Consider the following 24255-nt stretch of genomic DNA (forward strand, 5'->3'; position numbering starts at 1 on the left):
CAGATCATTCAGAACAATAAGGACAAGACAGCCACAACTGAGGACGGCAATACAGCCTTGGAGATGCTGCACCAGAATAGCATCATTCAAGTGTCTATTTAAAAGCAGCAGTGATTTTTTTTATCTTTGGCTATTTCACTCCATGCTTGACTAAAGCTTCTCTTTAAGTAGTTTATTATGGAGAATAATAGGTCACACTAACTTAAAGAAAAGGGTGAAGGAGGTAATGTAAATTTGTCCACTAGAAAATTAAATTCAAATACTGAAAAGAAAACCCACAGTTCTAGGCAGGTAATATTCCTTGGTGATTATTAGAAACAAACAAGATCCTCCCTCCCCCTAAATAGGTGTCCAAACTACAGCCCAGGGGCCACATGGAGATTATGGGAGGATTTTTTTTTGTTATTTGTGATGGTGGATATTATGCTTTTTTTTCTCATCTGCTGTTGTTAGTGTTTTTGTATTTAAAGTGTGACCCAAGACATCTCTTCTTCTTCTGATGTGGTACAGAAAAGCCAAAAAAGTTGGACACCTCCTAGATAATATTATTTCAGTTTATCAAAGAAATTAAGTTTAGGGAAGTTGGGCAAGTTGCCCAAAGTCACCAGCTATTATCTGACAGAGCTGTACTTAAACTTAGCGGTTGTTCATTCAATCAAAACATATTACCAAGTTTTACTATGTGGCTAACAAAGACAAGTTCTGTTCCCTTTTTAGTACATAACACTGTCTAATCTTTGTGCAAGTCAATAGATATGTGCAACTGTTCTCTTCCTTCTCCAGTTTAGCAATTCATTGAGAATGAAAGCACCTAAGATCATAGCAAATAGGAAACCAAAGTCAGGCAGGATTCCCCTGGGCTGTCTGCCAAAGCAGTTTCAGTCCCCTCTGGCAAAGAACTCAGGGTGCTAGAATAACTTGAACTGAGAAGGTGAAAAGCAACAAGCTCAAAAAAAAAAAAAAGAAAGAAAGAAAAGGCAAGAAAAGAAAAAGCAACAAGCTTTCTGGGATAGTAGGGTATGGGCTATTGTTCCATGGGTCTTTGTTATTGGAAATTAACTTTATTAGAATAAATATACAATAGAAGTTCAAACAAAAAATATTTATTTTTAAAGTTAAATAATAAGGACAATGAAACTATTGTGATAAACACAAAAATAAAATTGAAAGTTAGAGGTAATAACTACAGCCGTATTGGGTTCAACCTCCAATATATTTCTTCTTTTTTTTTTTTTTTTTGGTTTTTGGCCGGGGCTAGGTTTGAACCTGCCACCTCCGGCATATGGGACTGGCGCCCTACTCCTTGAGCCACAGGCGCCGCCCAATATATTTCTTCTTTTTAAATACATTTTTTTTTTTTTTTTTTGGAGACAGGGTCTCACTATGTGCCCCTCAGTAGAGTGCCATGGCATCACAGCTCACACAACCTCAAACTCTTGGGCTTAAGCGATTCTCTTGCCTCAGCCTCCCAAATAACTGGGACTACAAGGGCCCACCACAACACCCAGTTATTTTTTGTTGCAGTTGTCATTGTTGCCTTAGCTGGCCCAGGCTGGTTTCAAACTTACCAGCCTTGGTGTATGTGGCTGGTGCTGTAACCACTGTGCTATGGGGACTGAGCCAAAATTTTTAAAATAATTTTTATCTCTTTGATTCCTTTGGGTTTTTCTTATTATTATTATTTTTTTTTTTTTAGAAACAGAGTCTCAGTTTGTCATCCTCAGAGTGCTGTGGCATCACAGCTCATAGCAACCTCCAGCAGCTTGCCTCGGCCTCCCGAGTAGCTGGGACTACAGGTGCCCGCCACAACACCCAGCTATTTTTTGTTGCAGTTTGGCCAGGGCTAGGTTTGAACCCGCCACCCTTGGTATATGGGGCCTGCACCCTACTCACTGAGCCACGGGTAGGGTGCTGCCCTCTTTTCGTTTTTTTTCATTTGCTCATTTAAGAGAGATGGGACCAAATATATTTCTTTTTTTTTTTTTTTTCTGTAGAGACAGAGTCTCACTTTATGGCCCTCGGTAGAGTGCCGTGGCCTCACACAGCTCACAGCAACCTCCAACTCCCGGGCTTAAGCGATTCTCTTGCCTCAGCCTCCCGAGTAGCTGGGACTACAGGTGCCCGCCACAATGCCCGGCTATTTTTTGGTTGCAGTTTGGTCGGGCCGGGTTTGAACCCGCCACCCTCGGTATATGGGGCCAGCGCCTTACAGACTGAGCCACAGGCGCCGCCCGGGACCCAATATATTTCTAAGTGCTAATTTAGTTGCCTCGCATTGAGAAAATCCTAATTTAAAAACATACGCAGTTGTAAATAATAGCAGTTAAAAAAAAAAAACAACATAGGCGGTGCCTGTGGCTCAGCGAGTAGGGCACCAGCCCCATATACCAAGGGTGGCGGGTTCAAACTTGGCCCTGGCCAAACTGCAACAAAAAATAGCCGGGCATGGGCGGCGCCTGTGGAGGAGTAGGGCGCCGGTCCCATATGCCGGAGGTGGTGGGTTCAAACCCAGCCCCGGCCCCCCCCCCCAAAAAAAAATAGCTGGGCATTGTGGCGGGCACCTGTAGTCCCAGCTACTCAGGCGGCTGAGGCAAGAGAATTGGTTAAGCCCAAGAGTTTGAGATTGCTGTGAGTTGTGTGACGCCACGGCACTCTACTGAGGGCGATAAAGTAAAACTGTCTCTACAAAAAAAAAAAAAATAATAATAATAAATAAATAATGCATTCTTCAAAGCTTAAGGTAACACAATGATCCCCTTACGTGAATGTGTGTCTTATAAAAATAGTTCTCGGGTGGCGCCTGTGGCTCAGTCGGTAAGGCGCCAGCCCCATATACCGAGGGTGGCGGGTTCAAACCTGGCCCCGGCCAAACTGCAACCAAAAAATAGCCGGGCGTTGTGGCGGGCGCCTGTAGTCCCAGCTGCTCGGGAGGCTGAGGCAAGAGAATCGCTTAAGCCCAGGAGCTGGAGGTTGCTGTGAGCTGTGTGAGGCCAGGGCACTCTACTGAGGGCCATAAAGTGAGACTCTGTCTCTACAAAAAAAAAAAAAAATAGTTCTCAATATTTTTAAAAACTCAAATCAAGGTTTCTCTAAAACACTCTTCCTAGTGTTCCTGTAAAAACAAAGTCTGGAAACAACCAGTTAATGGGGTCTCTGAGATCCCGCTACTCTCAGGAGGCTAGGCAGTACACACAGCAAAGTACAGAAGAAGGGGGAACTGGCGCATTCCACATCTTCCCCCTACTGCCAATGATTCTCTTCCGGGGCAAAATTCTCCCATCCCCTTACCTCCAATCCCACAACCAAGGTTTTAATCCACTTTTCAAACCTCCTATCCCACTTATCCCCTTTTCTACTCTTAACTCCGCTTAAACTCAAGTATTACCTACATTCTGTATAGTCAAGAATTAATCTTTTCTTACCTGTATATGTTTATTTATACTGTTACCTCTACCTTGATTTATATTCGTCAATATTTTTGAAGGCTTATGACGAGTTAAGTAAGCACCATGTGAGATAACTTACATAATTTTCTCATTCACTTCCATTGACATACATCCTATCTGATTTTATTTATTTGTAAAAATAATAACTATTGTTAAGCACTTAACTTTGTGCCAGGTATTATTTGCTGAGGGACTTACACTAGCTCATGTAATTCTTACAGCAGCCTTATGAACTAAGATAATAATATTGCCCTTGTTTTACACATGAGAACCCCTGGGCTCTGGGCATTAGAAAACTTGCCTAAAGTCAAGACAGAGAATGGTTTCTGGAAAAGCACTGAGTTCAGAGTTGAGTTCTTAAGGAAAAAGGTGAAATTGTCAGATGAAAATGGCATTCCACACAAAATGACAATGTATATAAAGGCAGAAGTAGGAAACGGCTTGGTATGCAGTTCAAAAAGATTAACTTTCAGAATCATGAGACCTGGGTTCAAAGACCTAATTTTGTCTTGCTTTGTGGCTTCTATGATTCTCTCACATATGGAATGGTGATAAGCTACACAATGTAGAACTGCTTTAAGCTTAAGGCGAAATAAGGTATGTGAAAGCGCCCAGCACAGACCAGACCCATGATAAATACTCAATAAATACCCATACTAGGTAAAAATTCAATGATCCTTAGTTTCAAAAATGTCATTTCCAACTCTGCTATATCCCAGATATTTCCAAGTTCTCAAGCTTTACTAGGACTTTTGGAAGTATAATATGTACCTCCTAAAATATTCTTAGGAGTTTTATACACAAAAAGTCATCAGCAAGTTATTTGGTAACATCCTCAACCACCATTTCTGAAAATGACACCCATTCTCCTATCACTCACCCGTGTAGGCCATGTTCTTAGGGTTGCCATAAGGAGCCCCAGGCTGCACGGGGCTGTAAACAGGGTTCATTGTGGAAGACTGAGGATCCTAAAGAAAAAAAACGAAACAGCATTGGTTATAGATTGTTCATTTTCTCAGACATCAGCTTTCCTCTGTCATCTTCAGTTGCTTAAAAGTGTATAATGGTGTAGCAGAAAAAGGACTAAACAAAAAGCCCATTTATTTATACTTGGGCCTATGCTAAATATTTTTCCCACTTTACAGATGAAGACGCCAGGTAGCAGAGAAGTTACATATTTTGCCTAATGTTAACCCAGGCATTGGTTCTCAGTTTAATGTTAGTCCCTTTTATCCCACAGATAGCTCTGACACTAGCACACTGTGTGGCATTGGCCAAGTCACTTTCTGCTATCTGGACTTCAATGTTCTGATATAAAATGAATTAGTTTAAAATCTCTGAGGTCCCCCCATACACCGAGGGTGGCAGGTTCAAACTCGGCCCCAGCTGAACTGCAACAACAACAACAACAACAAAAAAAATAGCCGGGCATTGTGGTGGGCGCCTGTAGTCCCAGCTACTCGGGAGGCTGAGGCAAGAGAATCGCTTAAGCCCAGGAGTTGTAGGTTGCTGTGAGCTGTGTGATGCCATGGCACTCTACTGAGGGCCATAAAGTGAGACTCTGTCTCAAAAAAAAAAAAATCTCTGAGGTCCTTTCTATTAGTTAACTGATGCTGCTAGTCTAACAGCAGCATCAGTTCACCCCCTTATGGTGGAACCCAGGTGTCTGGTAATGAGCATATAGACTGCTAGAAGAAACTGCAGAAACTATCTCACCTGCCCCTTGCACCTGCAGAGGACAAGACACTAGTTACCAACAGCTTAAAAAACAAACAAACAGGAGTTTGTTGATATTGATCATCTTAACGCAAACAAGGAAACACTGCCAGTATTTCTCTTCAAATTTATTCAAGAGAAAGAAATAAACTTGGAAATTTGTGTGCAGTAAGTATCATGTTCTACTAATTACCTTAATGAAGCACATTCTCCATTCTGATTAATGGAAAATCTGTCATTAAGCTCTATTAGCCAGCCAATTTGTCCCATCTTGTTTATGGAACCATTTCTTACACATAGGTTGACAAATGTTTGAAAATGTGTCTCCAAATATATTATTTACACTTCATAAAAATCAAACAATTCCCTCTTAACTAGGTACACATGATAGATGGGTAATTTTTTAGGTTTAACTTCTCCTGTAGCACTTCACAATAGGAAACAAATCAAATGTTGAAGGCAGGAAGTGAAACAGCTGGCTTGATAACAACTGCTCCGTGATTAATTAGGAATGAGGTGGAGGAAAGTTAGGCTCCTAAGGGGAAGCTGGGGTCATCAGACAGGCAAAACGGGAAATGTCACTGCTCAATTTCAGAGGATAGAACTTCCTGAAATGTACCCAATGTGCAGCCCTGGAAAACTAAAGCAACATGCTAGATAAAACTACCTTCAAACAACAAACTAAAACTAGAAAAACTTAAAGATGAAAGTTAAAGGAGGTATACATAGAAAGGGTGCCGGAAAAAAATGTATACATGTTTTAAGCAATGTTATATACGTATTCCTTTTCCAAGCTGAATTGAAGGCATCATTACTAGTCAAGTGTACCTAGACATGCTACACACATCCATTTTACCTGCACTTGGTACACTTTGGGAATAGTTTATTTTACTTTTTTTTTTTTTTTTTTTTGAGACAGAGTTTCACTATGTCACCCTCGGTAGAGTGCTATAGCATCACAGCTGACAGCAACCTCAAACTCTTGGGCTTAAGCAATTCTCTTGCTTCAGCCTCCCAAGTAGCTGGGACTACAGGCACCCGCCACAATGCCTGGCTTTTTTTGGGGGGGTGGGGGGGTAGCTGTCATTGTCATATGGCAGGCCCGGGCAGGGTTGAACCTGCCAGCCCCGGTATACATGGCCGGCGCCCTAACTGCTGAGCTACAGGCACCGAGCCTTGATTTTACTTTCAACAAGATCTTTTAAAATGTAGGTTACTGGCATCCCCTGTATTTCAGTTCAACTTAAGGGAAAAACATGTTCCCAGAGCTAGAGTTATCGAAAAGTATACTCAAGTAACATTCTCCCCCTAAACATTCTGTTCATAGGGTACTGAGAAAATTAAGAGAGATCACACTCTATAAAAGTGACATGAAGATATACATGATGATGTGACAACAATAACACAGAAGGTTGCTTGTACACTTTCCCTGCTGTGATCTCTCTTCTACCCAACAAGTTCTCTGCCTAATAAGTCAGGGTAAAGAGGTCTGTTAAAATGCTGCCATGGCTGGGCAGGGTGGCTCATGCCTGTAATCTTAACACTTTGGGAGGCCAAGGTGGGAGGATCACTTGAGGTCAGGAGTTCCAGACCAGCCTGAGCGAGAGCAAGATCCCATCTCTACTAAAAATAGAAATATAAGCCGGGCATGGTGGCACATATTAGTTCCACTTACTTGGGGGGCTGAGGTAGGAGGATCACTTGAGCCCAGGAGTTGGAGGTTAAAATGAAGTATGATGATGCCACTGTGCTCTAGCTAGGGCAACAGAATGAGATCCTATCTTTAAAAAAAAAAATACTGCTATGGTTTGAACATGTCCCCCCCAAAAGCATGTGTTGGAAACTTAATAACCATTGTAAGAGGTGGAACCATTAAGGGATCTGACCTCATGAACAGATTAATGCCATTATCTTGGGGGCATGTTTATTATAAAAGGACAAGTTCAGACTCCTCTTGTTCTCTCTTCCCCTCTATTTGCCCTTTCACTCTTCCATCATGGGATGATGCAGCAAGAAGGCACTTACCAGATACCAGCACATTAATATTGGACTTCTGAGCCTCCAAAACCATAAGCCAATAAGTTTCTGTTCATTATAAATTGCCCAGTGTGTGATATTATGTTATAGCAGTACAAAATGAACTAAAATGGGCACTAAGAAACACCGCTGGCCCTGTAAACATCTGAGCACTCTCCTACTGAGAAACACTCTGTGTTATAGTTGGACAAAGTACAAAATTGCTTTTCATAATCAAAGAAACTCATCAGCTTTGAAACTTGTCTCCTGCTGCTCCAAAATGAGAGTCTCCTCTACAAGAGGAGATCTCGGGTAGGGGGTAGGGCAGCACTTAACAGTATCAACTCCAATCCCAACTAACGGCTGAGAGAAATGAGATCTGCCAGGCGTTCAAAATTTGGAGTAATAACATGATAATCACTTTTGAGAAGCTGCTTGAAGGAAGACAGGGTTTCCAGTTTCTGAGGGGAGGTCAACCTTTTATAACAGATTCTATACACCGTTAATATTTTCAGAGTCAGGCTAAAAATCAGTAGGAAGATCCAGGCAAATTAGGTTCAAATCCTGAACCCATACCAACTGTAAGACCACAACCTTTCCGAAACACAGTTTCTTCTAACTTCAAAGTGGAAAAGATAGGGTCTCGCTCTGTCACCTAGGCTAGAATGAAGTGGCACAATCATAATTCATTATAGCCTTAAACTCCAAGGTTCAAGTAGTCCTGCTTTGGCTTCCCAAAGTGTTGGGATTATAAGCTTGAGCCATCATGCCCAGCCCCAATGTATTTTTTAATAATAGGTCTATTGAGTTATGATTTACATACAGTAAAATTTACCCTTTTAGGTAGAAAGTTGTATGAGCCATGAAAAATGTATTTAGCAAGGCATAGTGGCTCATGCGTGTAATCCTAGTACCTCAGGAGCCCAAGAAAAGAGGATCATTAGGGCCCAGAAGCTTGAAATCAGCCTAAGCTACATATCAAGACCCCATTTCTACAAACAATAAAATAAATTAGCCAGGCTAATGACACTTGCCTACTGTCCCAGCCACTTAGGAGGATTATGTGAAGCTAGGAGTTTGAGATTACAATGAGCTACAATTGTGCCACTGCAATGCAGCCTAGGCGACAGATTGAGACCCTGTCACTTAAGGAAAATAAGTAAAAGAAGAAAAGAGAAAAAAAAAAATGTATTCAGTATACAAATATCACCACAATCAAGATATAAAGTATTTTCATCACTCCAAAAAGTTCTATACCACTGTAGTCAATACTCTCCCCCTTCTTTAAAAGCCTTGGGAATGAAATCTGAATGCCTTGATGTTGTTGTATACAAGATCCTTTATGATCTACCTGGGACTGTACTCAGGAATCCATGAATTTAAATTCCCAAGGATACTTTGATGCCCAGTTTGAAGACCATGCCTTAAAGCTTGATAAAAGAATTGAGATACAAGAATGAACAAGAACAACAAAAATCCCTACTATCAGTCTAGTTGGCAAGAGTGAAAAAAGACAGACTTTTTAAAAAATGAAACCTATTGTACATCAGATGGCAATAAATGCTATAAAGAAATCCACTGAGGGTTAGTAAGGAGTGCCAAGGGCAGGGTTATAATTTTAAATAAGATGGTCATAGAAAGTATCATTGACATCTGAGAAAAGACCTAAATAAGTTGAAGAAGCAAACTATGCAGGTCTCTGAGAGGACTCTGTCCAAATAAAGGAAACAGCAAATGCAAATACCATGAAGTAGAAGCACATCTGAGAAATAGCCTGTAGGCCACTTTAGCTGACAGGTAATGAAGACCAAATCATGGAGGGCCTTTTGGCACTATATGTAGGACTTAACTACATTTCTAAATGAGATAGGGAGCCACTAGAATGTTTTGAGCAAAAAAAAGTGACATGGGGCAGTGCCTGTGGCTCAGTGGGTAGGGCGCCAGCCCATATACTGAAGGTGGTGGGTTCGAACCTGGCCTCAGTGTTATGGCAGGTGCCTGTAGTTCCGGCTACTAGGGAGGCTGAGGCAAGAGAATCGCCTAAGCCCAGGAGCTGGAGGTTGCTGTGAGCTATGACATCACAGCACTCTACCCAGGGCTACACAGTGAGATTCTATCTCAAAAAAAAAAAAAGTGACATGACTTCATTTCATTTGAAGAGCATTACTCTGACCGTTGTACTGAGATCAGATAGCAGGAAAGCAAGAGAAGTAGGGCAATCAGTCAGAAGGTCATAGAAATAAGTCCACATGAAAGATAGTGGTAGTTGAACTAGGGTGGTACTAGGGCTGGTGGTGGTGGATACATTTTAAAGATCAAGCTGACAGGAATTGCTAATGGACTGAAATTGGATACGAGAGGAAAAAAGATATCAAGGATGACTCCAAGGCTTGAGAAACTGGATCAATAAAATGCCATTTACTGGGATAAGAACTATGAGAGGAGCAGGTTTGGGGCAAAGAACAGAAATTTGGATTTGGATTTAAATTGGAGATGCCTAAGAGCTCTGCTTAGAAAAACACTTGACACACAAAAACACTCTGTAACAGTTAATCATTAGCACTATTATAAATATTACCTCTACTACCAGCAGCTATCATTTACTGAATACCTACCATGTGACAGGTACTGTGCTAGGGACTTATTAAGTCCCCGTAAGTCTTATTTTTATTACATCACAGATAAAGAAATTAAGCCTAAAGAAATGAAGTGACAAGCCCAAGATCTCATAACTACAAAGAAAAAGTCAATTTCAAATCCAGATCTGTCTGATTCCAAAGTCCCAAGCTACTTCCATTGTACTGGATGAGTGTCCCAGTCTCCCAGCCCAGCACTAGATTCTCCTCTGGAACGGCAGGACTTGAATCCTCCTTCAGAGCACAGGAGCCCATGTGCTCTGCTTGGACCCTAATAGATCCCACCATGGAGGCAGTTCACATCCACCATAGTACCTGGCAGCTGCCGAGTCCCTGCTGGACACACACGGGCAGTTACACAAGAATTAAAGCACTGTCTGTCTGATTTCTATTCTTGTGAGCTGCCTAGAATCTAGCTGCCATATGCTACCCATGTGATCATGTCTTTGTTTTTTGTTTTTTTTTAAACACAAGAATCTCATTCTGTCTCCCTGGGTAGACTGCTGAGGTGTCACAGCTCACAACCTCAAACTCTTAGATTCAAGCAATCCTCTTGCCTCAATCTCCCAAGTAGCTGGGACTACAAATGCCTGCCACAATGTCCAGCTAGTTTTTTTCTATTTTTAGTAGAGACAGGGACTTGCTCTTGCTCAGGCTGGTCTTGAACTCCTGAACTCAGGCAATCCACCCACTTCGGCCTCCCTGAGTGCTAGGTTTACAGGAGTGAGCCACCATGCCCAGACTCATGTGACCTGATTTCACATTGAAAGAGAAATCTAGGGGTACCCAATGTACACATCCTGCCTACCTATTTCTCCAGAGGCAAGTATGGAGGTGCCTTGGCTCCCTGGGAATGAACTACAATAAGTTTACACTTCTTGTGCCAGCAAATACAACTCTGCGATGGCTTCTCATCTCATTCAGAATAAAATTCAAAGTCCTTATAAAAGCCTACAAGGCCTTTTATAATCTGGCTTTACATGCCTATCTTTCCGGACCTTTTTTTTTTTTTTGACAGAGTCTCAAGCTATTGCCCTGGATAGAGTGCTGTGGTATCACAGCTCACAGCAACCTCAAACTCTTGGGCTCAAGCGATTCTCTTGTCTCAGCCTCCCAAGTAGCTACAACACCCAGCTATTTTTTGTGTGTGTTATTGTTGTTGTAGTTGTTGTTGTTTTAGCTGGCCAAGTTTGAACCTGCCACCCTAGGAGTATGTGGCTGGCGCCCTGCCGAGTGAGGTACAGGTGCTGCCAACAATTTCCAACCTTATTCCCTTGTTTTCTCCACTTCAATCACAATAACCTCCTAATTGTTTCCTAAGCATGTCATGCATGCTTGTGTCTCAGGGTCTTCCTCTTTTCCACACCTGAAATACCCTTCTCGCTGATATCAAAAATGGCACGCTCCCTCACTTCTTTCATGTCTCTGTTCAAATGTCACCTTATCAGAAATGACTTCCTTAACTAGCCTGTCTAAAGTACCTCGTCCATAGGCTGCTGTTCTCTGTCTTCTCATTCAGCTTTACTTTCCCTTTTGATACCTATTCTGGTTCATTTCATGCTGCTATGACAGAGTAGCCAAGACTGGGTCATTTATAATGAACAGAAATTTATTTCTCACCGTTCTGGAAGTTGGAAAGTCCAAGATTAAGGGACCAGCATTTGGTGCGGGCCTTCCTGCCTCATTATCCCATGGCAGAAGGTGGAACAGCACAAAAAAGAACTTACTCTTAAAAGCCTTTTAAACATGTATCTTTTTTTTTTTTAACTTGAGTTTTTTGGTTCTTTTTTTTTTTTTTTTTGTAGAGACAGAGTCTCACTGTACCGCCCTCAGGTAGAGTGCCGTGGCGTCACACGGCTCACAGCAACCTCTAACTCTTGGGCTTACGCGATTCTCTTGCCTCAGCCTCCCGAGCAGCTGGGACTGCAGGCGCCCGCCACAACGCCCGGCTATTTTTCTGTTGCAGTTTGGCGGGGGCTGGGTCCGAACCCGCCACCCTCGGCATATGGGGCCGGCGCCCTACTCACTGAGCCACAGGCGCCGCCCCTTTTTTATCTTTTTTAGAGACAGAGTGGCAGTATATTGCCCAGGCTAGAGTGCAGTAGCTATTCAGAGGTGCTATCATTGTGCACCACAGCCTCGAACTCCTGTGCTCAAGTGATCTCCTGCTTTAGCCTCCCAAGTAGCTGGGACTACAGGCTCATGCCACTGCATCCAACTTCTTAATGCCTTTTTGCAAATGCATTAAGCTCACCCATAGGGACAAAGCCCCTCATGGCCTAATTACCTCTTAAAGGCCTCACCTCCCAATACTGTTATTTTTTTATACTCTCTCCCATTAGAGTAAGTTTCATGAGAACAAGAATTGTTTGTCTTGTAGCCTCAGTATGCAACAGATATTAAACAGTAGTTGAACAAATAATGAACCATCCTTTATGCTTCTCCAAAAGAAAACTGAGAAAGTCTTCAAAGTGCTTGGCATTTCTTGGCATATTCCAATGGTTCCATATCTCTCCAGCATCTACTTCCAATGCCTGGAGAAACGGGAGGCTCATCTTAGGCAAAATAAGCAATGGTGACCATAGCAGTGCCACAAAGTGTATCAGAGAAAACAGAGGTGTAATGACTTCCTTCCTAGTGAAGCTGGTTTTCACTTCCAGACTTTTACCTACTGTCCTGCAAATGGCTTGCTGGCTGCTCTCAAAACACTATTTCTTTACAAAATAGCAACAAAATCTATGACCGTAAAACGACAAGGAAAAAAAGCCCAAAGATTGGCTCGGCACCCATAGCACAGTGGTTACAGTGCTAGCCACATACACCGAGGCTGGCAGGTTCAAACCCAGCCTAGGCCAGCTGAACAACAATGACAACTGCAACAACAACAAAAAATAATCAGGCATTGTGGCGGGCACCTGTAGCCCCAACTACTTGGGAGGCTGAGGCAAGAGAATCACTTAAGCCCAGGAGTTTGAGGTTGCTGTGAGCTGTGACGCCACAGCACTCTACGTAGGGTGAAATAGTGAGATTCTGTCTCAAAAAACAAAAACAAACAAACAAACAAGCCCTCCCCCCCACAGATTAAAAATGAATATTTGGAAGTACCATTTGCACAATAGGCTACAGTGTTTATTTGCAAACTACTTTCAAATTTAAACATTTTTCCATTTACATAGTGCTTTATAGTTTACAATAAGATTTTTTTTTTTTTTTTTTTGTAGAGACAGAGTCTCACTTTATGGCCCTCGGTAGAGTGCCATGGCCTCACACAGCTCACAGCAACCTCCAACTCCTGGGCCTAAGCGATTCTCTTGCTTCAGCCTCCCGAGTAGCTGGGACTACAGGCGCCCGCCACAATGCCCGGCTATTTTTTGGTTGCAGTTTGGCCGGGCCAGGTTTGAACCCACCACCCTCGGTATATGGGGCCGGCGCCTCACCGACTGAGCCACAATAAGATTTTAATCATTATCTCATTTGATCCTTTGAGGTAAGCAATGCAAAAAATTATTAATTTCATTTGATAGATAAAAAAAATTAAAGCCTAAACGTTTAATGCCTTCTGCGATAGACGCTGTAGGGAAGGGAGAAAGATAGTGTTTGCCCAAAAGAGGTTATGTATGGTCTAGCTGGGAATTTTATCAATTAAATAAAAATAAAAATCTTGGATTGGTGCTAGTAGCTCAGTGAGAAGGACACCGGCCACATACACCAAAGTTGGTGGGTTCAAGTCCAGCCCGGGCCTGCTAAACAACTACAGCTGCAACCAAAAGAAAAAATAGCCGGGTGTTGTGGTGGACACCTATAGTCCCAGCTACTCAGGAGGCTGAGGCAAGAGAATCACTTAAGCCCAAGGGTTCGAGGTTGCTGTGAGCTATAACATCACAGCACTCTACCCAGGGCAACACAGTGAAACTCTGTCTCAAAAAATAAATAAATAAATAAAATAAAAATCTCAAGATTAACAGAAGACCGAACTCCTTAGAACAACCAAAGGGCTTGGCAAACCATCTTCTAAAAAAGCAAAAAAAAAAAAAAAAAAAACTGGATAAAATGGTCAAAACCAACCATTTCCTGTCTTTGAGAATCGACAAAAGTTAACATCAAGATGAGAAACATTTATTCAAGAAAAACTACAAAATCATATTAAGAACTGAGAGTCTATGGCATTGTAGCCTGCCCTTATTCCCCAAACCCCAACTCCCTGGGGTTAATTCTACTGGGGCAGGATAGACCAGGGAAAAAGGACTACTGCTACTAGAGTGGGATGATTCAGTTTGAAGCTGAGCACAGAAAATCTCATGCCCAGAGTCATTGTGAAAAACAATAGTGGGACAATGTGGGAACAATAGCAAACAATCCAGGATGGCCACTACTGTAGCTCTTCTGAGGTCACAGTACTATTTGGGGCAGGCAATAGACCTGCAGATAAGCTACAAATTTAAAAGGGAGTTCTAGGGAACAAAACAACCATGGGTCTTGATAAGCTTTCATTGAGATCCCTAGTGGCCTATAAGGCTTCACACTTGCTAAGGAAAAACTCGAGAGGGTCCTCCTATCTACTGACCCTGAGTGACTATAAGGCCTTGAACATACCAAACGCAAATCTAGAGCAGAATTGTAAATTGCCTGAACTTTGAATGCATTCTTCAAAACACAAACAGGTTCATCAGCAAAGGGTAGAAGTCTTCCTAACACAAGGTTTAAGCACAACCCCTCACTAAATACCAGGTGACCACTAATCTATACCAACCCAAGTGACCTTTAGGAGGCCGAATTTAAAAATTAAAATAAGAATTAAATAATATATCACAGACATCAGCTACACAAAGAGCAAGGAGACATTCTATGAAGAGTCTAAGCAAGTTACTAAACATAAAATCTCAGCAACAATAACCCCTCCTAGTGGGGGAAAAATCTGAATCAAGAGTTGCTACAATATATTATCTAAAATATGTAGTTGGTGGTAGAGTACCATGGCATCGTAGCTCACAGCAACCTCAGACTCCTGGGCTCAAGCTATCCTCTTGCTTTAGTCTCCCAAGTAGCTGGGACTACTGGCACCCACCACAATGCCTGGCTAGTTTTTCTGTTTTTAGTAGAGACAGGGTCTTGCTCTTGCTCAGGCTGGTCTTGAACTCCTGAGCTCAAGTAATCCACCCACCCCAGCCTCTTAGAGTGCTAGGATTACAGGTATGAGCCACCTGTAATCCCAGCAGAATGTTTATTGCACCTGTAATTTGACGCCCAGCTTAAAATATGTAGTTTTCAACAACAAAGAAATCATGAAAACACACACACACAAATGAAGTATGTTCCATTTATGAGAAGAAGAAAACGGGAGACAATGGATTTTGTGTCTGAGGAGGCCCAGATGTTGTAATCAGCAAATATTTACTTCAAAGCAGCTATTATAAATGTTAACAGAACTAAAGAAAACCATATTTAAAGAATTAAAGTTACATATGATAATGACTCATCAAATAAAAAATATCAACAAAAAGAAATTATAAAAATAAGAACCAAATGGAAACTGTACTGTGAAATGAATCATTCCAAGAAGGGCTCAATAGCAAATCCAAGCTGACAGAAATAATAATTGCTGAACTTGAAGATCGATTGCTTACACAGTTTGAAAAATAAAAGAAAAAAAATGGAGGAAAATACATTCTCAGAGACCTATGGGGAACTATCAAATAAACAAAAATGCAAAGTCCTACATAGAGAAGTAGGAAAAAAATTGAAGATATAATGGTCCCCAAATCTCCAAATTTGATTAAAATAAGAACAATAAACATTAAACCATACATACAAGGAAAACAATGAACTTCAAGTTAGATAAACACAAAAAATATCTACTCCTGGATACATTAAAGTAAAAAAAAAAAAATTCCAAAAGTAGGAAGCGTAAACAACTCAGCAGATAAAAGGGAACAACAATAAGATTAACAGCTGACTTTTTAATTAAATCATAACTGTATACATTAATGCATTTATGGGGTACAATGTGCTGATTTTATATACAATTAGGAATGCTTCTATCAAACTGGTTAATATAGCTTCACTTAATTATTGTGTTAAGACATTTATACTCTACACTTAATTCATTTGACATGTACCCTTGCAATATGCACCATAGGTGTGATCCCACCAATTAACAATTAACAATTAACTCCACCCAACCTCCTCTCCTCTTCCCTCCTTTATCCTGGGCTATAGTTGTGTTTTGTCTTTCATATGAAAGTGTGGGTGATTATACATTGGTTTCATAATAGTACTGAGTACACTGGATACGTTTTCTTCCATTCTTAAGATGTTTTATGTAAACATAAAAGAGGTAAAGTCTCCATCTTTTTTAAAGCTGCATAATATTCCATGGTGTGTGTGTGTGTGTGTGTGTGTGTCACACGTGTGTGTGTGTGTGTGTGTGTGTGTATACCACAATTTATTAATCCATTCATGAGTAGATGGGCACTTGGGCTTCTTCCATGACTTGGCAATTATGAATTGGGCTACAATAAACATTCTGGTGCAAATATCTTTGTTGTAAAGTTTATATCCCTAGTAGAGGAATTGCACGTTCGAATGGCAGGTCTACTTTTAGATACAGCTGACTTTTTTTAAGGAGACGTTAGAGTATTGCTCTCTTGGCCAAACTGGAGCATAGTGTTGTGATCATACTTGTAGCTCATTGTAACCTAACACTCCTGGGTTTAAGTGACCCTTCCACCTCAACGAATTTTATTTTTTTTTGTAGAGACAAAAAAGAGACTAGGTTGCACAGGCTGGTCTTGAACTCCTATACTTGAGGGATCCTCCTGCCTCAGCCTTCCAATATGCTAGGATTACAGGTACTAGCCACCACACCTGGCCAACAGCTGATTCCTTATCAGAAATACTAGAGGCCAGGCCAGCTGAGTGGCTCATACCTGTAATTCTAGCATTCTGGGAGGCAAAGGCAGGAGGATTACTTGAGGTCAGGAGTTTAGGACCAGATTGAGGAGGAGGGAGATACTTGCTAAAAATAGAAAAATCAGTCAAGTGTGAATACTCTAGTCTGTAGTTCCAGTTACTCAGGAGACTGAGGCAGGAGGATCTCTTGAGTCCAGGAATTTGAGGTTGCAATGAGCTATGATGGTGCCACTACACTATACCCAGGGTGACAGAACAAGACTCTGTCTCTAAAAAAAAGTCCAGGGTGGCCCCTGTGGCTCAGTAGGTATATGGCGCCAGCTCCATATACTGAGGGTGGCGGGTTCAAACCCAGCACCAGCCAAACTGCAACAAAAAAAATTAGCCGGGCGTTGTGGTGGGCACCTGTAGTTCCAGCTACTAGGGAGGCTAAGGCAAGAGAATCACCTAAGTCCGGGAGTTGGAGGTTGCTGTGAGCTGTGACACCACAGCACTCTACCCAGGGCAATAAAGTGAGACTCTGTCTCAAAAACAAAAAAAAAAGTCCAAAGTAAAAATGTGTGGGAATGAAGCTATACTGGAGCAAGGTTACTATATTTTACTAAAATTAAATTAGTTTGTATCTGAAATAGATTCTAATAAATGCAATAAAGTATAAAAAATTAAGATGCACATTTAATCCCCAAAGCAACCACTAAGAAAATAAGTTTTATAATTTAAAATATCAATAATATCAGCAAAAGGCTGGGTGCAGTGGCTCAATCCTATAATCCTAGCACTCTGGGAGGCTGAGGCAGGTGGTCCGCCTGAGCTCACAAGTTCAAGACCAGCTTGAGCAAGAGCAAGACGGAGTCTCCAAAAATAGCTGGGCAGCTGGGCCCAATGGCTCATGCCTGTAATCCCAGCACTTGGGAGGCCAAGGCGGGTGGATTGCCTGAGCTCAAGAGTTGGAGACCAGTCTGAGCCAGAATGAGATCCCATCTCTAAAAAATAGCCCGGCATTGTGGCAGGTGACTGTAGTCCCAGCTACTTGGGAGGCTGAAGTAAGAGGATCACTTGAACCCAAGAGTCTAAGGTTGCTGTGAGCTAAGATGCCACAGCACTCTACCAAGGGTGACCAAGTGAGACACTGTCTTAAGATGATAATAATAATAAAATAATAAATAAAAATGGGGCATTGTAGCAGGCATTGTAGCAGGTGCTTTTAGTCCCAGCTACTCGGGAGGCTGACACAAGAGAATCGCTTGAGTCCAAGAGTCTGAGGTTGCTGTGAGCTATGACACCACAGCACTCTACCGAGTGTAATAGAGACTCTGTTGAAAAAAAAAAAGCAATAAAAAGGAACAAACCACTAATACATGTCATAAAATGGATTAATCTTTTAAAAAAAAAAGTTGTTGTTTTTTTTTTTTAAGACAGAGTCTCACTCTGTGCCCTGGAGTTGAGTGCCATGGCATCATAGCTCACAGCAACCTCAAACTCTTAGACTCAAGAGATTCTCTTGTCTTAGCTAGTCTCAAACTCCTAAGCTCAGAAGTTCCATCCACCACCTCAGCCTCTTGTCTTAGCTAGTCTCAAACTCCTAAGCTCAGAGGTTCCACCCACCACCTCAGCCTCCCAGAGTGCTAGGATTACAGGTGTGAGCCACTGAGTCCAGCCTTTGAAAACATTATGCTAAGTGGAGGAAGCCAGAGCAAAAGACCCCATATTGTATGATTCCACTTATATGTAATGTTCAGAAAAGGCAAATCTATAGAGGCAGACAGTATATATTTTTGGTCATCTGAGGGTGACAGCTTGAGGCTCTGTCTCAAAAAAAAAAAGCTGCTAAATATATAAACTGGTGATTAAAGAAATAGTTACAGATTTTTATAAAACAAAGGAATTAAATCATTTAGTTTAATGCCCTCATTGTATAAACAGAAGCTGATATTCCTGTGCCAGATTCTGAGTAAGGTGATAAAGATTCAGGGGTAACTGGACACAATTTTTTATTATTTTTTCATTTTTTGAGACAGAGTCTCACTACGTCGCCCTCGGTAGTGTGCCATGGCATCACAGCTCACCGCAACCTCAAACTCTTGGGCTTAAGCGATTCTCTTGCCTCAGCCTCCCAAGTAGCTGGGACTACAGCCATCTGCCACAATGCCCAGCTATTTTTTGTTGCAGTTTTCATTGTTGTTTTAGCTGGCCCAGGCCGGGTTTGAACCCACCAGCCTCGGTGTACATGGCTGGTGCCATAACCACTGTACTACAGGCGCCGAGCCTGGACACAATTTCTATCCCTGGCACGTGTATATGACTGAGACAGCCTCAGAAACTGACAATTAATGCCAATATAGCACTATTGATATATTGAGTGCTAGGATTTAAAATTTAAAGAGTAAGTTGTGGGGAGGGGCATGCTTTTACTGCCCCTAGATGGCAGTACGCTCAGTTAAAGACTCCTATTAATATTTCCCAACCTCCCCTGTAGTAGTTACATGTGCTTATCTGATTTGTTCTGTTCTATGAGATGTAATTTGAATACTGTGCAGAACTCCTAGGACGGCTGCTTAAAAAGAACTATGTGAGCTGGGTAAGGTGCCCTTTCTTTTTGCCCTCCCTGTCCACTTACCCTGTCCTGGTATTAGAATTTAGGTCCTAGAATTAGGACATGATAATTTGAACTCAGCAGCCTTCTTTCCTATGAAGTGACCTTGAGAATGGAAGCCTTGAAAATGGATGGCAGAAGATGCTTTGGTGGAACGAACATTTCAGCTGGACTATGTATTTCTTTTATATGAGAAAACAAAATCCTGTATTTTTTGCCTTGTTTTTTTTTTTTTTGTCGAGGCAGAGTTCTACCCTATGCCCTGAGCAGAGGGCAGTGGCTTAGGAGCTCACCGCAACCTCGGACTCCAGCTGTGGGCACCCTGCTGCCTCAGCCTCCGGGGCTGGGATTACAGGCGCTTGCTGCTGCGCCCGGCTGGGTTTTCCATTTTTTTCACGAGTTGGGGTCTCACTCTCGCTCAGACAAGCCTCGAACTCCTGAGCTCAAGCAATCCTCCCGCCTCAGCCTCAAAATCCTGTATTTTTAAGCTACTATTATTTTAGATTTCTGTTATATGTAGTTGAATTCAATTCTATTTAACTAGGAGGAGAGATATAGAAGGTTTCAAAAGAATGTGTCATTTGATCTATGTTTTGAAGGATGACTGGAATTCTACAGAGACAAAGAAAAGGAAAGGCCATTTGTGACATAATGCTGTGAGAGAGCAAGACACATTCAAAGAAAATAGAGTAGTTCTGGAAGGGTAGAGCATAGAATGAGGGAAAAGGTGGCAGAGATATTATCATGCCCGTTCCCATTTCTCAACTGTGTCCACTCAGCTCTTACAAAGGATCTCAGGAAGCCAGATGAGGCATGGCTACAGGTCATTTTATGATCCCAGAACTCTGTGAACTTTTCTATTACAAACTGCAGCTGTAATTTGCTTGCCCAATTCTTTTCTTCCTTCTACATTATAAGCACTATAAGATCAAGAAACTATATCTTCTTTATTTACTACTAAGTTCCTAGAAAAAGGCCTGACATAAAAGCAGAGTGCCCCGATAAGCACTTGTTGACTAGATGAATGAATTAATGAGTGAATAAAAGGAAACTTGGAATTCAACAGCTGAATTTCACATCAGAAATTAACTTCTTACCAAACAAATTTTAGAAAACTCAGTTACAGTGGATTTTTTCTTATTTCTGTCAGGATGATATAAGAAAACCATTTTTATAGTAACTTCTTTAAACTGCCTCCTAAATATAATCAGTCTACACATTAGATTTTTCCATTTTATAATTCTGCATATAAGACTTCATGTCAGATGATGTTTCAATTTAAAGATGAAATGGAGGAGAACTCTGATTTCTAGGAATCTGCCAAAGAGAATGTCAATTATCTGAAAGACTTCCACAGTTAACAGAAAGATCTTTTCATGCAAAAGCTCGACAAGCTTTTGTGCCTGCCTGGAAATGAGATGCTCATCTGCAAAATGTCACATTTCAATCACCAGAGCATTCAGCCCATTAAAATAGCTTTAAGAAAATGGATTTTTAGCTAATCAAAAAGTATAAAATTGTTTTTCAAGCAAATGCTTGCAAATAATACAAAATTTCTCCTTAAAGTTTTTAAAAAACAAACAAATTTCAGGGGCACCCGCCTAAATACAGAATCCAATTATTCACTAAACCACACCATTTCTTGGAACTTACTATGTGCCAATTTTCTGCTCTTAAAAGAGCTCATCTTTTAGTGAAGAAATAGTTATGTGTAAGACCGACAATAACACAAGGTGCTATATAGAACAAAGTGCTTGAAAGAGACAGAAGATGTCATTTTTCTTGGCTGAAAGGTCAAGGAAAGCTTTCATCCTGTAGCACTTTCATAGGTTATAAAGAGAGTGTAAGAGTTAACAATTATCATTATGCATTTAATGAATTAAATGATTTGTTCAAGGTCTCATAGACAGTTAATAGAATACCAGAAATTCAAACGTAGGTCTTTAGGCCCCAAGTCCAGTGTTCCTTCCGCAACATCATGCTGTTTCACGATCTAGATGTAATACTTAAAATGGCTGTAAATTCAAAATAGCATTTTTCTGCCTTCACATTTTACAATCCAGTAGACTTGATCTTCCCTGATCATGTCATATTCTCTTGCCTCTGAGTCTTTATATGTGGCGTTCTCTTTGTCTACAAGACCATACTTCTGCATCATTTCCCTATCCCTTACTATGGGTAATTATTTTTCTTAAGAGATGGGGGTCTCACTATGTTGCCCAGGCTGGATTCCTGGGCTCAAGTGATCCTCCTGCCTCAGCATTTTAAGTAGCTGGGACTACAGGCATGTGTGACTGCACTCAGCTTCTGGATAATTCTTACTCTTATTTTCAGGGCTCAATTAGACGCTAACTTTCCTTGGGAAACTTCTGCAGTATTCATCCCACATCTGACTGTAAAGTCTGTGACAGCAGTTTGTCTTGAACAAAGTTTTATTCCTAATACCTACCACAAAGTCAGGCACACAATGGATGTTTGGAAAATATTTGCTGAATTTATTAGCTGCCAGGGTTTCACAACCACCATATACGATGTCCTCAAATTATCACAAACCTCTGAAGTAAAGTTATAATTTGCTAGAAATGGATTGCTGCAAGCAGACTTTTTATAACACTCCCAGGTATAAGAAATAGTGATCAGGTATTTCTACAGAGACTATAAATCAGCAATTCCTAGAGTCTCTTTAACAGTTTCTTGTAAGAGTTCTCATTTGCAATACAAATATATAACCCAGATTTTTATCTTCTTAGTCAGATAAAGGCCTGTGACATACTATAAAAATACTGCTGCCCCCTTTCAAAACGATAACTGCCATTATTACCTATCATATCTAGATGCAGACAGCTATTTGTAAGAGGTCTATGGTGTGGCATCTGCTATGATCTGATTTGATCCTCAAGTCCATGTGTTGGAAATTTAATCCCCAATGAAACAGTGTTGAGAAGTGGGGTCTTTGAGGGGGTGTTTACGTCATAAGGGCTCAGCCTTTATGACTGGATGAATGCCTTATAAAAGGACTTGATGAAAGTTTTCCCCTTTTTGCCCTTCTGCCTCTTGCCTTGTGAAGACACATCATTTCCCCATTTGGAGATAAAGCATTCAAGGTGCCATCTTAGAAGTCCCTTACCACACAACAAACCTCCCTTGATTTTGGACTTCCCAGCCTCCATAATTATGAGAAATAAACTTTTGTGTTCATTGTAAATTACCCAATCTCAGGTAATAAACTTTTGTTCTTTGTAAATTACCCAATCTCAGGTATTTTGACACAACAGAACCAAACAGACTAAAATAACATACAGCAGATTTTTAATTTTTGAGAAGGGAAAACTGGGGTACAGAGAAGAGAAGGGACTATCCTAGAAATATGCAGGATATCTTTATGGACACCCTGTAGAGTAAGTCAAGGTCGTGGACATGGTCCTGAACAAAACCCAAGCCTCCTGACTTTAGACCAGAGTCTCTGTGGATGGATAGAAATGCGGCAAATGTACCATAATTACATTACCATGAAGTGGTAGCTCATGCCTATAATCTTAAGCACTCTGGGAGGCCAAGGTGGGTGGATTGCTTGAGCTCAGGAGTTCAAGACCAGCCTGAGCAAGAGCAAGACCCCATCTCTACTAAAAATAGAAAAAATTAGCTGGACATTGTGGGAGGCACCTATAGTCCCAGCTAGATAGGAGACTGAGGCAGGAGGATCACTTGAACCCAGGAGTCTGAGATTGCTGTGAGCTAGGCTGATGCCACAGTACTCTAGTCTAGGGCAACAGAGTGAGACTCTGCCCCCTCTCCAAAAAAAAACAAAAAGAGTTATATAACATAGTTCCAGTAAAGCCCGTCCCCATTTTTTGCTGGTCATAATTCTTCTTTAGCATTTTAGATTCATTTCTCATGAGACATAGGATACTAAGAGAATCCAAAGAAATGTAGGTATTTGTTGAAGAATCCATAAAGTCGAAGTATTCTACCATTATTACATTAGTTCTGGGTGTGGTGGCTCATGCCATAATCTTAGCACTCTCAGAATGCTAGATGTATAGGTGGGTGGATTACCTGAGTTCAGGAGTTGAAGACCAGCCTGACCAAAGTGAAGCCCCATCACTACTGAAAAACAAAACAAAACAAAACAAAAAACACAACTAGCCAGGCATGGTGGTGGGGACCTCGTCTCTACTAAAAATAGAAAAAATTAGCTGGGCATGGTGGTCCCAGCTACTTGGGAGGCTGAGACAAGAGGATTGATTGAGGCTAAGAGTTTGAGGTTGGTGCGAGGTATGACACCCCGGCACTCTACTCAGGGCAACTGAGTAAGATTCTGTCTCAAAAAAAAAAAAAAAAAAAAAACACACAATATGTTAGTTATGTTTCTTTCTTTTCTTTTTTTTTTTAGCTTTGTCAGTTGGAAATACTTTACTTTTCTGAAGCAAACCCATGAAGTCCACTAGACTAGAAATTCTCAACAGCAAGTTTATAGCATACAAAATCATCGCCATTCCTAGAGAAGCAACATTCAAAGTGCTGGCCTAGGAACCTCATATAATAGTTAAAAACGCAGGTTTTGAGGGGGATTTATTTTGTTTGTTTTTAAGACAGGGTCTCAGTCTGTCACCGGGGATAGAGAACAATGGCATCATCATAGCTCATTATAACCTCCAACTTCTGGGCTCTAGGAGTCCTCCTGCCTCAGCCTCCCAAGTAGTAGGGACCACCATGCCCAGCTAATTTTTTCTATTTTTAGTAGAGACGAGGTCTCACTCTTTCTCAGGCTGGTCTCAAGCTCCTAACCTCAAGCCATCCTCCCACCTTAGCCTTCCAGAATGCTAGATGTACAGGCATGAGCCACTGCACCCAGCCTGTTATGGATATGTTAAAAATTAATTCCCTTTAGGAAAAAATGATAGGTGTGTAGAATTTAATCAATCAAAATGAAGATGGG

At 41.2% G+C, this 24255-nt stretch overlaps 1 protein-coding gene across 3 annotated transcripts in view; it reads right to left on the reverse strand.

Annotated features, from left to right (window-relative positions):
• FAM168A (family with sequence similarity 168 member A) overlaps window positions 1-24255 on the reverse strand; it is a 221834-nt gene that overhangs the window by 68696 nt on the left and 128883 nt on the right. For all 3 annotated transcript variants that reach the window (XM_053560546.1, XM_053560544.1, XM_053560545.1), the window contains exon 2: window positions 4327-4414. In XM_053560546.1, the coding sequence (XP_053416521.1) occupies window positions 4327-4396 (70 nt within the window). In that variant the 5' untranslated portion in view covers window positions 4397-4414. The remainder of the gene's footprint in view (window positions 1-4326; window positions 4415-24255) is intronic.

This window comes from Nycticebus coucang, chromosome 14, assembly GCF_027406575.1.
Source record: "Nycticebus coucang isolate mNycCou1 chromosome 14, mNycCou1.pri, whole genome shotgun sequence".
Lineage (NCBI taxonomy): Eukaryota > Metazoa > Chordata > Mammalia > Primates > Lorisidae > Nycticebus > Nycticebus coucang.